At 43.7% G+C, this 18682-nt stretch overlaps 1 protein-coding gene across 3 annotated transcripts; it reads left to right on the plus strand.

Moving 5' to 3' along the window:
* Positions 1–1163: 1163 nt before the first annotated feature.
* On the plus strand, positions 1164–18077 carry LOC124137220. Of its 3 annotated transcripts, none has more exons than XM_046503422.2 (10): positions 1164–1200; positions 3630–4142; positions 5630–6160; positions 6698–6754; positions 7082–7188; positions 10694–10930; positions 12825–12938; positions 13746–13781; positions 14730–14789; positions 17605–18077. In XM_046503422.2, exons 2-10 carry the CDS (start codon positions 3689–3691, stop codon positions 17749–17751), a joined length of 1743 nt encoding a protein of 580 aa, XP_046359378.2. In that variant the 5' UTR covers positions 1164–1200; positions 3630–3688; the 3' UTR covers positions 17752–18077. The 3 variants fall into 3 exon arrangements, with proteins under 3 accessions (XP_046359378.2, XP_046359380.2, XP_046359379.2); XM_046503424.2 differs by having other exon boundaries at positions 1175–1204; XM_046503423.2 differs by having other exon boundaries at positions 1181–1204; positions 3618–4142.
* Positions 18078–18682: the final 605 nt, after the last annotated feature.

Consider the following 18682-nt stretch of genomic DNA (forward strand, 5'->3'; position numbering starts at 1 on the left):
TCACGCCGAAGACCAAGGTTCGATTCCCGACATGGGTACAATGTGTGAAGCCCATTTCTGGTGTCCCCCGCCGTGATTTTGCTGGAATATTGCTAAAAGCGGCGTAAAATCAAACCCACTCACACTAAATGCTGGATAAGAATGGGCCTACATGTATAATGCATGTACTTAAAAAAAATAAACAATGATTGGTATTAAGTAGGGCTATGATTGAATGTGTCTATGCTGAAGAGTTATATGTTTCTTTGCCTTCTATATATGGAAACAATGTGTCTCTTTAAGCTAACATCTTAAGATGTCTCTCTGTCGTTAATCTTTCCATTTATCTAAAACATTGCACACTGCTACTTGACATGTACTATATATATATATATATATATATATATATATATATATATATATATATATATATATATATATATATATATATTTATATATATACTTCACTTCTGGACTCGCCAGTACCCTGCCTGAAAGATTTATTTGGAGATTCAGACAGGTATATATTTCTTGGCCATCCACGCAGCTAACCCATTCAGTTTGTTTGTTAATTTGTTGTTTAACGCCGCAATGAGCAATATTCCAGCTATATGGTGGAGGTCTGTAAAATAATGGAGTCTGGACAATACAATCCAGTGGTCGATATCATGAGCATCGGTCTACGCAGTTGGGATACGATAACATGCACCAACCAAGTCAGCGAGCCTGACCCTCCGATCCCGTCAGTCGCCTTTTACACAAGCTTAGTTGCATTTTACGGCAAGCATGGGTTGCTGAAGACCTATTCTACCCCGTATCTTCACGGGTACAGCACATTTAAAAATCCTAAACTGAGTAACACTTAGAATTTGGCTGATCAAAGAGAAGTAAGTACGAAATTAAGTTTTAATGCAGATATTTAACACGAATAAATTCACTTATAAATAGGCGCAATAATGGCAATTTTTACATACCTCTGTCATATATGTTCATAGCCCATTGAATGCTCTTTTATGTCATGACCTGTGCAATGATAGCACATTTGGCGGCCAAATGATACGTACATGTCAAACTATGGTCAAATGGGCCTCGGAAGACACGTTGATTTCCTAACATGCATAAGTTTGGGAAACACCATCCTTTCGTGTGGTGGTGGAACCAGCTGCGTCGTGTTCTAATTTTAGATCAAAATGGCTGCCTCCACTGATTCCAGGAAGGACCGTAGGTATCCTCCTTATCATTTTGAAAATATTCAGTAACTAGATTGTGTTCACAATTAGATTACTAGTTATTGATTGCTTTTTTGTTTAGTTGTTGCTTCACACACTCTTTTGCGAATGAATCACGTGTATAATAACAACAACGTCATTAAAACCACATCCGATTTTAATTACATTGATTTCATAATATGATGGAGATTATATGTAACAGTGTATGGTTAAGAATGTAATAATCTCTTTATCATCCATATTATCATCCATCCGTGAAGGTCCGGGTTAGAATAGCAACCCGTGTTTGTCGTAAGCGGCGACAAATTCCCGTGTAATGCCGTCGCCGGAGGTCGCAGATGTCGAATGAAGCAGGATCTGAGACGATCAGGAGGCTGTCTGCGACGAAATAGTATCCCACAATATATGGCGCCATGACTATGGTAGGGGCTAAACTAAACCTTCTGATCGGCTAAAAAGTGTGTTAAACCATAAATCCCAAATTGAGCCCTCGGACTCGAATGGGAGTAATTGAACAGTAGGCCTATTTAGGGAGCATCCATTTGATTTGTATGTTTGTTTGTTGTTTAACAACACTATAACAACACAATATTCAAGCTGTATGACGGCGGTCTGTAAATAATCGAGTGTGGACCAGACAATCCACTGATTGACATCATGAACATCGATCCACGCAATTGGGATACGATGACATGCATCAACCAAGCCAGCGAGCCTGAGCACCCGATCCCGTTAGTCGCCTTTTACGGCAAGCATGGGTTGCTGAAGACCTATTCTACCTCGGATCTTCACGGTGCTTGATTTGTAAGAGGTGGGTGGGAATGTTTGGAGAACAATCAATTTTTTCCCCAGCTACATTCAACAAACTATTAATTTACTGAGCACCATAAAAAATATATATATAATTCATTTTCACTTTTAACACAAAAATATATGTGACGTTTGGGTATTTTCTACAAAACAAACTATTCATTTTCCCCACTGCAAAAAAACTGTAACTTTTTTTTTTGTGTGGCAAGTTTCAGAACAAACTAGTCATTTAAAAATTTCCGCAAGAAAGACAGAGCTTTACGGTGCTAGTTTCAAAATGGCGATTTTCATTCCAGACAACGCTTTGAAAAATATAATGAAAAAGTACTAGATTCAAAGTTTTTAAATTGAACGAAAGAAAATTCTTTGAAATGTCTTTTCGACCTATAAAATTCTCATTTCAAAAGTTTATCCCATTGGAGCAATGAATATCGTTCGGAATGCCCCGTGTTATCATTTCCGAGGTTGCACTATTGGAAAGCACATTCGTACTTTCACTTTCGCGATCTGGTTGATCGAAAGAAATGTTTGTCGCCACACTCGGCAATATCCCAGCTATATAATGGCGGTCTGTAAATAATCGAGCCTGGACGAGACAATCAAGTGATTGACATCATGAGCATCGATCTACGCAATTGGGATACGATGACATGCATCAACCAAGTCAGCGAGCCTGACCACCGGATCCCGCTAGTCTTCTCTTGCAACAAGCATAATCGCCTGTTTATATTATTGAGAAGTATGTGCAGTATTTAAGGTCACTTTTGTTTTGTGTGAATATTTTTTACTCTGCTGCGACCTTCGCCTTCACGTGCCAATGTATATTCCTGACCTCCCAGGTACTTTCTTTCTTTCTTCGTTGTTTAACGCCGCACTTAGCAATAAAAAAGTTATATGACGGCTGTCTGAAAATAATTGAGTCTGAACCAGACAATCCAGTGATCGACATCATGAGCATCGATCCACGTAATTGGGATACAATGACATCTATCATCCAGGTCAGCGAGCCTTTAACGGCAAAGGTACATACAATACCCCTTTAAACCGCATACATTATTTAGCAGAGCCTAGCTGTAAGGGCGACTTCCGTACGTATTTGCTCAAATTTGACCTCTCTCCTCTCAATAGGTTTAGGGGCGGCCTAGTGGTTAAAGCGTTGGCTCGTCACGCCGAAGACCCGGGTTCGATTCCAGACATGGGATCAATGTGTAAAGCCCATTTCTGGTGTCCCCCGCCGTGATATTGCTGGAATATTGCTAAAAGCGGCGTAAAACCATACTCACTCACTCACTCAATATGATTGGATGACATTAAGCGTGAAGAAGAAACCTGTAATTTAATAACAACTTGTTACAGTGACTTTCCATTTATAAAATCACATTTGCGTGCAATTTGAAAATGTACTAAAGGTCGAGGTTATTAGACCAGAAGTGCAAATTGTTTGTTTAGGGAGCTAGTGGCATTGGACCTATTTAAAACAAAATCCAAAAAGCAGAAGGGGTGTCATTCAAGTGGAAAGCCGCATAACCTTGTTATTAATTAAATCACAAGACAATTATAATGAAATCATTAGTTTGGTTTCAGTACAAGGTTTAACAGTTTATGTTTCAGAAATTGGATCATTCCAAAATTAAGTAAATCGGTTCGCACGTTGTTGTCCTTCGTACACAATGGACACGACGCCTCTGCTGTCAGAACCTGATGATGGGTCCATGCAAGGGTCCCCATATCATCTTCCACAGCCTCTTCGGGGCCCATCCCTGGATGAATTAGCTGGATGTGGTGTTGAGGTTAGAAACCCTGGTGACGACATCACAGCGACGGGCATCGACTTCAGGAACGTCACGTCTCTCAGTACGAATGTCCTGCTCGACAGGTTAAAGGAACACGAAGGGGAACAAGACCCAACTATGAGAAAAGTCGTTTGTTCATCTAATCTGACGAATGATGATGCAGTTGCAGTGGACATGACACGACGTAGCCCCATTCATTCAACACCGACTTACAGTGATCAGACTCGCAGTGACCATAGCGCCTTATCTGCTCACCCTCGCCACAATGGCAACCACACCTATACGAGTGTGGCAGACAGTCGCTCGGGGTCTGTTCCTCCTCTTACAAAAGGTAAAAAGGACCACATATTTGCCGTTGTTCTTGCATACATGTCATAGGCATTTGTGTGGACAACATTTTTTACAATGCGTTTTGATAAATTAACTCAACAAAAACCATTTCCATAATCATAGAAATCTCTTCCAAAAGCAGAGTTCATTGTACGATTCCGATAACATCATAAGCATGTGTTTATGATTAACTATCAAATGGCGATGGTACCGCAGGTGTTCTTGAAAAGGGGAACGTATATCATGCCTAAAAGTTGGTACCCGAAACAAACACATGCAAGGGCAAGTCAATTGTTCACCTGAAAAATCAGGGAAACAAAATAGGGAATTACATACGGCATCATATTTGTCACTGATGCGTCAAATTTGAAAAGGTGCTCCACATGTCTATACCATAATATGTTTTGAAAACTTTACAGAATCATTGTATGTTGTAACAACGCGATTTTGACTAGCAATAATAACCAAGGGTTGCATGCTACAGTCCCTGTGAGATTAATTTGCTAAGTAACTTCCATATGTAACTTGGATGTATACACTTGTACAAACAAACAAACAAAATATATCGTCAATGAGAAAGGGTTTACATCACATATCTTAATTAATTTTCTTTCAAGATTTGGTAGATGGGGGTACCGGAGTTGTGTCGCTTAGCCATGTTAAAAAAACCTATGATCGTGGGTTCGAATCCCATATTCGACCCGATTTCTACGTTTGTCAGCACCATACACCAGCTGGAATATTGCTAAGAGCGGCGTTAAGAAACAAACTTACTGTCACCACCAAAGTGGTTAACGTCTACGTCCTGCCATCTTCCCGAGGCAAGAGAGTTAACTGACTTTAAAAGTCCAGTTTTCCACCCTTGCCGAACTAGGCTGGAATTACTGGGCTCGATCGTAGCGCCACCAGTGGCTATTACCAGTTATGTACCTTCTAAGCCTCTCCTATGGACCAATCAGATTCCACTTCACGTGTCACTTGTGTTTGCTTCGCACAAAATGGTGGCGCCTAGTCAGGACGATCTGATCGATAATCAAGATCTATATTGTGATAAAACGGGTCTTACATTGCGAAATGCATCAAATCACGTGAGCACCTTGATTAAAAACATGAAAAGATTTGGAAAATATCTGCTGACAGCGAGTTGGCGGTGCACATGCTTTGCAAATCTGCAATCGACCGAAATCTGCACGACAGTTTACGAACCGGATTTCGAATTCGGTGCGCGATTTTGATTGGACTATGCATAGACTCGTTAGCCCAGCCAAAATGTAACTCCATAATACCAGCCTAGTTCGGCAAGGGTGGAAACTGGACTTTTAAAGTCAGTTAACTCTCTTGCCTCGGGAAGATGAAGTCCTGCATGACCGCGGGGTCTCCTCCCACGTTAAGCTGACGCCGTGATATAACTGAAATACTGCTCGATGCGGCGTCAGACCCAACTAACTGATCACTCTTTTCAAACTGACCACATCACTAACTTCACAGGCTCAAGAGACGTGACCACCCGGCCTCGATGTGGTGAAATGATACACTCGTATGAATCTGCACACCCTGTTGCGATCACAGTAGAAGCCATTTCACCACCATGTACGAACGTTGCCCCTCCGCTCTCAGAAGGAAAGAAGTACCACGTCTTCTTTTCCTATGAAATCACCGACAGGGAGTGGGTGGAGGAGGTAACCAAACAGCTAGAGTCGCCAGAGCTCGGCTTCAAGTGCAGCATGCACGAGAGAGACTTTCATGGCGGCAAGCGCATCATTGAAAACATCACTGAACACATCCGACTGTCTGAGAAGACGGTGTTAGTGCTGTCTCCAGACTTCATCCAGAGCCACTGGTGCATGTTTGAGATAGAGATGGGGATGATCCTGAGCATGGAGGAGAGTCAGCTTCTGGTGGTGCCAGTCATGGTGGAGCAGTGCCGTGTTCCTGACAGTATCAAGACTCTCACCTACATCGACGCAACTCCCGGCCATGAGTGGTGGCAGCGTTTCATTGACGCCATAGTTTCTAAAGGTGAGTGTACTTATTCTATAACACTACGCTCCCTGGTTGATTATGAAGGAACTTATTGATCTGAATGATTAAACTCCACTCATCTTTCCGATACTACAATACCTATTTATATCGAATTATTAATTACACATTTGTTTATGTCAACATCGGCTCACATAATAAGGAAAGCAGATTCATATGACAACAAACTTAATTCTCACAGTTGAAATCATTTCAACATATATATACGAAAGAGTTTTGTCGGTTCAGAACACTGAAATAATATTCTGCCGGGGAAAATAAAGTATACTTGAAACTTGGATTTGACCAAAAAATTACAAACGTTTTTAAAACACTGCGAATAGGTCCAAAACACAACTATGATACCCTTATCAAATACGTCACCATCGAATAACCATTTCTTGTGTGTTTAATATTGAGCCACCATCAAGCATGGGTTTATACTTTCTTTTGCCCGGCCGTTTAGTTTTCAAGAAATATGTCGCGATATTACTTGAACTTACTTATTTAAACAAAAATGGAACCATACGATTTCAGATGACCTTCTCGGTAATCTAACGGGTACAAAGGATCTAAGAATCGAACCCCGACACGGTGAGACTGGTATCACGTGAATTGCGCCGCCAAGCTGTTCCCGCCATGTCAGATGGTTCCTTACTGTCTGCGTATCAGTGAATAACAATGTTGATATAATGTTTATTATGCATAAAACAACATTAACTTGGTAAAAAATAGAAATAAATACATTCGAGTATGTGAACGTATTGTGCAGTTTCCAATTTAAAGAAAGAATTCAAAGAATGTAAGGTAATGTTGATGCTGACGGTACGAGTCTTAAAAACACAAACAGTAACACATTGCAAGATCACAATACAACTTGCTACTTTATACTCATGTGCATGATTGTATTCCCGTCTTAAGGAAACATGGATTTGTTGACGGAACTATCTTCCGACTACAAGTGTCTCTTTGGAGAACAAATGAGGGTCCCTTATATACCTGAGACGTTACTGAGGCCGGGTATCGAGGTATGTTTTTAATACATTTTTCAGGTAGCTACGTGTGTGTTTGTTACTAATACCAGATAGCCAGGTATGATTGTTACTGATGCCAGATAGCCAGGTATGATTGTTACTGATACCAGATAGCCAGGTATGATTGTTACTGATACCAGATAGCCAGGTATGATTGTTACTGATACCAGATAGCCTGGTATGATTGTTACTGATACCAGATAGCCTGGTATGATTGTTCCTGATACCAGATAGCCAGGTATGTTTGTTACTGATACCAGATAGCCAGGTATGATTGTTACTGATACCAGATAGCCTGGTATGATTGTTACTGATACCAGATAGCCCGGTATGATTGTTACTGATACCAGATAGCCTGGTATGATTGTTACTGATACCAGATAGCCAGGTATGATTGTTACTGATACCAGATAGCCAGGTATGATTGTTACTCATACCAGATAGCCAGGTATTATTGTTACTGATACCAGATAGCCCAGTATGATTGTTACTCATACCAGATAGCCAGGTATGATTGTTACTGATACCAGATAGCCAAGTATGATTGTTACTGATACCAGATAGCCCGGTATGATTGTTACTGATACCAGATAGCCAGGTGTGTTTGTTACTGATACCAGATAGCCCGGTATGATTGTTACTGATACCAGATAGCCAGGTATGATTGTTACTGATACCAGATAGCCTGGTATGATTGTTACTGATACCAGATAGCCCGGTAAGATTGTTACTGATGCCAGATAGCCAGGTATGATTGTTACTGATACCAGATAGCCAGGTGTGTATGTTACTGATACCAGATAGCCAGGTATGATTGTTACTGATACCAGATAGCCCGGTGTGTTTGTTACTGATACCAGATAGCCCGGTATGATTGTTACTGATACCAGATAGCCTGGTATGATTGTTACTGATGCCAGATAGCCCGGTATGATTGTTACTGATGCCAGATAGCCTGGTGTGTTTGTTACTGATACTAGATAGCCAGGTATGATTGTTACTGATGCCAGATAGCCAGGTATGATTGTTACTGATACCAGATAGCCTGGTATGATTGTTACTGATGCCAGATAGCCCGGTATGATTGTTACTGATACCAGATAGCCAGGTATGATTGTTACTGATACCAGATAGCCCGGTATGAGTGTTACTGATGCCAGATAGCCAGGTATGATTGTTACTGATACCAGATAGCCCGGTGTGTTTGTTACTGATACTAGATAGCCAGGTATGATTGTTACTGATACCAGATAGCCCGGTATGATTGTTACTGATACCAGATAGCCAGGTATGATTGTTACTGATACCAGATAGCCAGGTATGAATGTTACTGATACCAGATAGCCAGGTATGATTGTTACTGATACCAGATAGCCTGGTATGATTGTTACTGATGCCAGATAGCCAGGTATGATTGTTACTGATACCAGATAGCCTGGTATGATTGTTACTGATGCCAGATAGCCAGGTATGATTGTTACTGATACCAGATAGCCAGGTATGAGTGTTACTGATACCAGATAGCCAGGTATGATTGTTACTGATGCCAGATAGCCAGGTATGATTGTTACTGATACCAGATAGCCCGGTATGAGTGTTACTGATACCAGATAGCCTGGTATGATTGTTACTGATACCAGATAGCCAGGTATGATTGTTACTGATACCAGATAGCCTGGTATGATTGTTACTGATACCAGATAACCAGGTATGATTGTTACTGATACCAGATAGCCAGGTATTATTGTTACTGATACCAGATAGCCAGGTGTGTTTGTTACTGATACCAGATAGCCAGGTATGATTGTTACTGATACCAGATAGCCAGGTATGATTGTTACTGATGCCAGATAGCCCGGTATGATTGTTACTGATGCCAGACAGCCCGGTATGATTGTTACTGATACCAGATAGCCCGGTGTGTTTGTTACTGATACCAGATAGCCAGGTATGATTGTTACTGATACCAGATAGCCAGGTGTGTTTGTTACTGATACCAGATAGCCAGGTATGAATGTTACTGATACCAGATAGCCAGGTATGATTGTTACTGATGCCAGATAGCCTGGTATGATTGTTACTGATGCCAGATAGCCAGGTATGATTGTTACTGATACCAGATAGCCAGGTATGATTGTTACTGATACCAGATAGCCAGGTATGAGTGTTACTGATACCAGATAGCCAGGTATGATTGTTACTGATGCCAGATAGCCAGGTGTGTTTGATACTGATACCAGATAGCCAGGTATGATTGTTACTGATACCAGATAGCCAGGTATGATTGTTACTGATACCAGATAGCCAGGTGTGTTTGATACTGATACCAGATAGCCAGGTATGATTGTTACTGATGCCAGATAGCCAGGTATGATTGTTACTGATACCAGATAGCCCGGTGTTTTGTTTGGAACTGAGATCGAGTATCCAAGTGCGTGTTTGGTACTGAGATCGAGTATCAAGTGTTTGTTTGGTACTGAGATCGAGTATCCGGGTGTGTGTTTGGAACTGAGATCGAGTATCCAAGTGTTTGTTTGGTACTGAGATCGAGTATCCAAGTGTTTGTTTGGTGCTGAGATCGAGTATCCAGGTGTTTGTTTGGTACTGAGATCGAGTATCCAGGTGTGTGTTTGGAACTGAGATCGAGTATCCAGGTGTGTGTTTGGAACTGAGATCGAGTATCCAAGTGTTTGTTTGGTACTGAGATCAAGTATCCAAGTGTTTGTTTGGTACTGAGATCGAGTATCCAAGTGTTTGTTTGGAACTGAGATCGAGTATCCAAGTGTTTGTTTGGTACTGAGATCGAGTATCCAAGTGTTTGTTTGGTACTGAGATCGAGTATCCAGGTGCTTGTTTGGTACTGAGATCGAGTATCCAGGTGTGTGTTTGGTACTGTGATCGGGTATCCAGGCATGTGTTTGTTACTTCGAAACAAATTCAGCTCCATTGCTTTAATGTTGTTATTCCGAACCATACTAATATATTCTGAAATACCACTGGGTCAGCCAGTCGACAAAATGATTTGTGGAGCTAACTTAAGGCTTTAATCAAATTGTATGCGAAACAGTAGATACAGATTATGCACGTAGGACTATTAAGAAGAAATACCAGTTCAATCAAATGAAAACCTCACAATATCTTGACAGTCACTTCATTCATGAATATGTCCATTCACATATGCCTCCTCTTGTTGGGGGCCGAGGGTGACCCAGTCGTCTAAGGCGCCGCGATTCGCTGTGCAGAGTTGCGTCCCTTGGGCACGCCAGAAACCTATGGTTGTGGGTTCGAATCCCGGTTCGACCCGATTATGTTTCTAGGTTTGTCAGTACCATACCCGTGCTCGTGGGTTTCACCGAAGTGGTTAACGTGAGACCTGCATCACTTCGGGCTTTCCTCCCACATTAAGCTGACACGCCGTCATATGTCTTGAATATTGTTACAGCTGCGTTAAACATGTTAAACCCAACTCACTCACCCACTCCTCTTGTTGCCTGCGCAGGTTCCAACTGATGAGTTTCAGCGGGCGATGGACATCATTCGTTCTGCATCGTGCTTCTGTCGACTGTTTTGTGACCTCGGACCTTGCTGTGTGCCAGTCTTTGCGTGCCTACTCGTTTTAGGAATCATGTTCATTGTACTTTTCTTCGCAACAGGATACCAAACGCCTACGCTCTGTTGGTCTCTATCGCTGCCTTGGTCATCCATCGCTATAACATTTTATATTCAGAGAAGGATGGTAAGTACATTGACAGAAATGTAACTGATGTTTCTTGACGAGTATGTCTAACATTCCACACACTTTATTACGTTTAATTCGGCAATGATGTTTTGTCAATGTATCCTTTCGCATTTTGCATTTTACCAGACCCCTACCTGCCATGTTTGTGTGCGGTTACGGTATGGCTGCACGCGACAATGTTAGTACTTTTATAGTGTATTTATATAGGGCGATAAAACTCAATATAAGCAAAATATATTACCCAGTTTTCATTGGATTAAACCTCGACATTTTATATCAAAGTAATACATAAACACCTCAAATTAACATCATTGATTAACTTGACTAAGTATTTTAAATGAGCTCGTGCGCATTCCTTTCCAAAATTGCGGAAGGTGTCTGTGTTTTCTTGCCATGTTGCAAGCTATAGGTATTGGAGGCCAGTAGGCAGTGTGTTTCGGATCCTCATGGGTGCATCTTCCCGAGGCAGGAGTGTCCACTTGCCAATATCAAAGTCCAGTTCTCACCCTTGCAATTTCAAGCCTTTGCCCGATCGTGGCGCCACCTCATATAGAAGACGAGTTCTGTCCCTTGTGATGAAAACGCGATATCCAATCACATCGCTCTTCTTATTTTGAGTGGCTTCACAAAAACGTTCTGGTCGACCAGGCAACGAAATGATTCGAGATTTCATCCCTGATAGACACACACAATGATAGATTACCACAGTAAAATACTTAGTACTGCCTCATTTCGCTTATATAATAATATAGCTATACAAACTACACAGTATCAAGTAACACTGCACATCGCAGTGACATGAAACCATCAGCACGGGGTCGTCGAGAATTAGCCCTGCATCTCAGTCACTGCGATTGGGCTGGCACTCAAATACTAGTACATAAAGTAATTGGGCAAGTTGACTGAAATCTTTGAACCAATTCAAAAATAATTGTCTTCGCTTAATTTTGGGAAGATTTTCGGAGCAAATTCGACGGTCAATGGCTGAGGCCATAGCACCGCCCACGTTTCGGAATCCGGATCATTCGTCACCACTCGCCCCTTTCCGTAGCCTGCATTCGGCCATTCGTGACCAACTCGTGTTATTCCGGGACAGGTTACGGAAAGGGGCGAGTGGTGACGAATGGCATTCGGCTTGTCACGGGAAAAAATGAGTTGGTCACGATGAATCCGGATGTTGATTTTCTTTAAACATTCTCTGATTGGGCTATCGATATGTGCGACAGTCCTCTCATATTTTAGCACAGAAAATTAGGCTTGAAATGGCAAGGGTAGACTGATATAGGCTTGGCTCAGAAAGATGTCATTGGTGCAACAAATATGCAATCATCACATGTGCGTCGGAATCAATTCGTATGCCATGCTTATATATAAGTTATAATGTTAAAATTTAAACCCTTCGCAAAATATTACTAAAAGCAATTATTATGCAAGACCCTGGGGTGGTTAACATTGGGCTTGCAATTTCGTATGTATCCATTATTCATGATGTTTATTTATTCGCTAATTTTCATATGCATCTCCGAGGCCGGCGGGGTAGCCTAGTGGACTATACCGTTTGCTCAAGACAACAAAGCCCTCGTTCGATTCCCCGTTGGGGTAAAATATGTAAAGGCATTCTTTTTCATTTGACTGAAGTAATGCTAAGCGTGGTTTAGAACACCCCTCACACCCCCGCCCATAGGAATCGAATTTCGGCGACTCCATACAATCGCTCTTTATGAAGTCTGTTCTCAGCCAATATGAGCAACACTTGACCTGAGTATTATGAAAAAGTATAAATGATTATGACCTTCTGAATAATACCTGATTAATCTGTTTCCTTATTTCGCCTTCTCCAAAAATGGCCAAGCTGAAATATAAGTGTATTTTCCTATTGTTTTCGCTTCAGAGATGGTGCCTACTCCGCAAGGCAGTTGCTGAAGTCAACACGATATTTCTGAAGTACAATGTAATCGTGGGATTTAAGTTACAAGCGGGCGGCTGCATTCTCTCCCGGACCTTTGTCAGTACACATGACGTTATACACTTGTAAAATCAAAGATGTGACTCCTGTACATAAAATACAAAGTTTCATAAATGTCATCACACCCTTGGTGGCCCGTGAAGATCCGGAGTAGAATAGATCTTCAGCAACCCATGCGGTCGTAAGAGGCGACTAGCGATCGGGTGGTCACCGATGCTCATGATGTCAATCACTGGATTGTCTGGTCCAGACTCGATTATTTACAGACCGCCGTCATGTAGCTGAAATATTGCTGAGTGCGGCGTTAAACAACCAAACCAACAAACAAACAAACACCATTGGTATCTTGGAAGCACGCATGGCCCAGTCGTCTAAGTGACGTAATTCGCTCTACAGAGTTGTGTCCCATGGGTTCGAAACCCCGATTAGCTCTGATTGTGTTTTAAGGCGTGTAAGCACCATACGTGTGCTAGTTAGGTTCATAAAAGTGGTAAATATCTTTGACCTGCATCCAAGGCCGTAGTTTGTACAAGTATCACTTGTCCCCAACTTGACTCAAATAAAACTGCCCCCCCCCCCCCCCCCCCCCCCCCCCCCGGCTGGCTACGGCACTGGGATCACTATGGAATATCCTCCAACATCAAGCTGACACGTCTTGATATAACTGAAATACTGTTTAAAGCGTCGTTAAACTAAAATCACTCACTTACTCAGTATTTGGTGTCCAACCCGAACATTAACGAAGAGGCATAACGATATTTCGGTTTACCTGTGACTAGCATCCTTCATTCAAAGCATTTATTACTTTAACCATATGTGTCTATAACTGACATCGTTTGCTTTCAGCTCCAATTTTGGTTTTATGATCCAACAGAATGCAAGGTATGTACAAAATAATTCATGCGATGAATTATTTTAATTTTGCCCTTAACTTAAAATGACATATCGGCAATATGTGAATTGTCATTGTTCAGTGTTTGCATATTTGTAAATTCCTCTAAAATGCAAGTGTTAGGTATTCTTACGAAAGACAATAACTTTATTAACTGTGTGAAATGTGAATTAATTGAGATCATATTAAACCATATGTGATTCTTTCGATGAAATTTTCTTGAGAAAAGTATATATTGACATAGTCATAGTTGAGCAATAGTACTGTTTTTTCCGGAAATGACATGCGATGGGTTTCATCGTGGTCTGATGGCCTGGACCCTTGCTCATAATATCAATCACCGGATTGTCTTGTCCATGCATACTCGATTTTTTACAGGCCGACATCATAGTGTTGGTATACGGTGCGGTGTTAAACAGGAAACAAATCTTGTGAGCTCTGCATTTGTACACAGCAGACGTAATTCATATTCAATTCATCGTTTATAATTCAACAAAAAACAGTAAATGTGGTTTCGTGTCACTGAATTGAAGGGTCCATCACTTGATTGTATGGTCAAGACTCGATTGTTTACAGAACGCCGTCGTTTGGCCGGAGCACTCCTACGCGTCGACAGGCAACAAACAAACACTAACTTTTTTAAAGCAAATTGTACGAATGGCGGGTGCTACCAGTTGGGCAGGACATGCTTACCCTTTTCGAGAACACCTGGTGTCAACACTGATTTTCGGTGATCCATTCATACAATTTCACAGTTATTTTTTCCTTCTACGTCCAATCGAATCTGCTTCCGGGGATAATCGAGACTGATTAGTCTATTTTATGATATTTATCTCGCGTGTGTAATAAATCTCGACAACTTACACATTAAATCATAACAAACACATGATATGAGCTTACGGTTTATGATTAACATGTATGTTTTGACTTACTTTCAGAAATTCTTGGAAACCATTCTTGAAGACAGGGATCTCGAAATGGGTTTAACTACATCAAAGGTTAGCTGACACACTTGACTTTTTAGAATGACTCCAATAACAAAATAAATATAACATTAATATTTTTTTGAATGTTATCAATAAGTATATGTACCACACCTTCCTTATATGTTCACATAGAAGACTGAAAGCGCAGTCTAGTCACGAGCGCGAACATTCGGCAGATCAGAAGCTGTAGAACTTGCCGATCACCAAAATTAATCTGTTTGTGAATGCAATTGACATTCAACCCTAAATCTAGGAGTCTCAGAGCCAAGATACATTAAGAAAAGTAATAGGGTTTGGTTCGGTGATGCAGGCAGTAGGGGTCTGGTCGGTGATGTAGGCAGTAGGGGTCTGGTCGGTGATGCAGACAGTAGGGGTCTGGTCGGTGATGAAGGCAGTAGGGGTCTGGTCGGTGATGTAGGCAGTAGGGGTCTGGTCGGTGATGCAGACAGTAGGGGTCTGGTCGGTGATGCATGCAGCAGGGGTCTGGTCGGTGATGCATGCAGCAGGGGTTGGGTCAGTGATGCAGGCAGTAGGAGTTGGGTCGGTGATGCAAGCAGTAGGGGTCTGGTCGGTAATGCAGGCAGCAGGGGTTGGGTCAGTGATGAAGGCAGTAGGGGTCTGGTCGGTGATGCAGGCAGCAGGGGTTGGGTCAGTGATGCAGGCAGTAGGAGTGGGGTCGGTGATGCAGGCAGTAGGGGTCTGGTCGGTGATGAAGGCAGTAGGGGTCTGGTCGGTGATGCAGGCAGCAGGGGTTTGGTCAGCGATGAAGAAAGTAGGAGTGGGGTCGGTGATGCAGGCAGTAGGGGCTGGTCAATGATGCAGGCAGTAGGGGTCTGGTCGATGATGAAGGCAATAGGGGTCTGGTCGGTGATGCAGGCAGTAGGGGTCTGGTCAGTGATGCATGCACTAGGGGTCTGGTTGGTGATGCAGGCAGTAGGGGTCTGGTCGGTGATGAAGGCAGGAGGGGTCTGGTCGGTAATGCAGGCAGTAGGGGTCTGGTCGGTGATGCAGGCAGTAGGGGTCTGGTTGGTGATGCAGGCAGTAGGGGCTGGTCAATAATGCAGGCAGTAGGGGTCTGGACGGTGATGAAGGCAGTAGGGGTCTGGTCGGTGATGAAGGCAGTAGGGGTCTGGTCGGTGATGCAGGCAGCAGGGGTCTGGTCGGTGATGCAGGCAGCAGGGGTCTGGTCGGTGATGCAGGCAGTAGGGGTCTGGTCGGTGATGCAGGCAGTAGGGGTCTGGTCAGTGATGCAGGCAGTAGGGGTCTTGTCGGTGATGCAGGCAGTAGGGGTCTTGTCGGTGATGCAGGCAGTAGGGGCCGGTCGGTGATGCAGGCAGTAGGGGTCTGGTCGGTAATGCAGGCAGTAGGGGTCTGGTCGGTGATGCATGCACTAGGGGTCTGGTTGGTGATGCATGCACTAGGGGTCTGGTCGGTGATGCAGGCACTAGGGGTCTGGTCGGTGATGAAGGCAGGAGGGGTCTGGTCGGTGATGAAGGCAGGAGGGGTCTGGTCGGTAATGCAGGCAGTAGGGGTCTGGTCGGTGATGCAGGCAGTAGGGGTCTGGTCGGTAATGCAGGCAGTAGGGGTCTGGTCGGTGATGCAGGCAGTAGGGGTCTGGTCGGTAATGTAGGCAGTAGGGGTCTGGTCGGTGATGAAGGCAGTAGGGGTCTGGTCGGTGATGAAGGCAGCAGGGGTCTGGTCGGTGATGCAGGCAGCAGGGGTCTGGTCGGTGATGAAGGCAGCAGGGGTCTGGTCGGTGATGCAGGCAGTAGGGGTCTGGTCAGTGATGCAGGCAGTAGGGGTCTGGTCGGTGATGCAGGCAGTAGGGGTCTGGTCGGTGATGCAGGCAGTAGGGGTCTTGTCGGTGATGCAGGCAGTAGGGGTCTGGTCGGTGATGCAGGCAGTAGGGGTCTTGTCGGTGATGCAGGCAGTAGGGGTCTTGTCGGTGATGCAGGCAGTAGGGGTCTGGTCGGTGATGCAGGCAGTAGGGGTCTGGTCAGTGATGCAGGCAGCAGGGGTCTGGTCGGTGATGCAGGCTGTAGGGGTCTGGTTGGTGATGCAGGCAGTAGGGGCTGGTCAATAATGCAGGCAGTAGGGGTCTGGTCGGTGATGAAGGCAGTAGGGGTCTGGTCGGTGATGAAGGCAGTAGGAGTCTGGTCAGTGATGAAGGCAGTAGGGGTTGGGGCGGTGATGAAGGCAGTAGGGGTCTGGTCGGTGATGCAGGCAGCAGGTGTTGGGTCGGTGATGCAGGCAGTAGGGGTCTGGTCTGTGATGAAGGCAGTAGGGGTCTGGTCGGTTATGAAGGCAGTAGGGGTCTGGTCGGTGATGCAGGTAGTAGGGGTGCGGTCGGTGATGAAGGCAGTGAGGTTGGGCTGGCGACGCTGATAGTAGGTTTTGGGCATGTCAACGGCAAAGCTGGCTGCGTGATTTTACTTCTGGCTAAGGCCTGGTAAACCGAAACGCAGTTTGAATCGTGGATTATCTGCATTCATTATTTGTTTGTTTGTTGTTTAACGCCGTAATCAGCAATATGCCAGCTATATGACGGCGGTCTGTAAATAAACGAGTCTGGACCAGACAACCCAGTGATTGACATCATGAGCATCGATCCATACAGTTAGGATACGACGACAAGCATCAACCAAGTCAGTGAGCCTGACCACCCGATCCCGTTAGTCGCCCCTTACGACAAGCATCGGTTCCTGAAGACCTATTCTACCCCGGATCTACACGGGTTGCATTCATTACATCCAGCACATGTGCGTAAAATTTCACTCTCAATTGTATTCGTAACCTCGAAGTATAATATGTCAACTTGTCTTCACAGGCATCACTGCTGATTCAACACCACTGTGGTGACTATACTTCCGCCTACAACGAAGGTCGGCTCAAGGGCAAACATGGCGCCAGGCACGTCCGCACCGCTATCTGCCTTTGTCAGTTTCTTGAGGACATGTACTCTGAGAGTAAATAACCTCTTACACTGGGAATGAAGTAAATAACCTCTTACTCTCAAGATGAAGTAAATAACCTCTTACTCTCAAGATGAAGTAAATCACTACCTTTTTATTTATGGTCCAATTTAACATAGATGTGTAAGATAGCAACACAGACAATGCTTCGTGTCAATAACATATATATATATATATTTGTTCGTTTCTTTGCCATGTTCCCCTACCTGTGAAGATCCGGGGTAGAAGAGGTCTTCAGCAACCCATGCTTGCCGTAAAAAAGCGACTATGCTTGTAAGAGGCGACTAACGGGATCGGGTGGTCATGCTCACTGACTTGGTTGATGCATGTCATCGTATCCCAATTGCGTGGATCAGTGCTCATGTTATCAATCACTTAATTGTCTGGTCCAGACTCGATTATTTACAGACCGCCGTCATATAGCTGGAATATTGCTGAGTGCGGCTTTAAACAAAGGAGACGAGAGGGCCAGGTACCAGTTTGCAGGCAAGTTTTCACTTATTGTGAGTGGTCTAGTGGTAGAGCGTCCGCCCGGAGAGCGGAAGGTCCGGGGTTCGATCCCAGACCGCGTCATACCAAAAGACGTTAAAAGATGGTACTTGTTGTTACCCTGTCTGGCGCTCGGCATTAAGGGGATAGGGGACTGGTCGGCTCGGAGTCAGTATACTGTGTCTGAGTGGGGTATTCATGTTAAACTGTGGATGGTATCTCAGTGAGCTAGCACTATAAATCGGCATCAGTCCGGACTAGTACAAACAGCCACACACACACACACACACACACACACACACACACACGTACATGCACGTCGCTATATAAGTGCAATAATCTTGGACGCGACGTTAAACCCCATTTCACCTCACCTTATTGTGAGTGAGAAAGTTTGTTTTAAAACAGCTTTGAACAATATTCCCGTTATATGCCTGCCGTGAT

Source organism: Haliotis rufescens, unplaced genomic scaffold (genome assembly GCF_023055435.1).
Source record: "Haliotis rufescens isolate VD_foot unplaced genomic scaffold, xgHalRufe1.0.p SCAF_11, whole genome shotgun sequence".
NCBI classification, from domain to species: domain Eukaryota; kingdom Metazoa; phylum Mollusca; class Gastropoda; order Lepetellida; family Haliotidae; genus Haliotis; species Haliotis rufescens.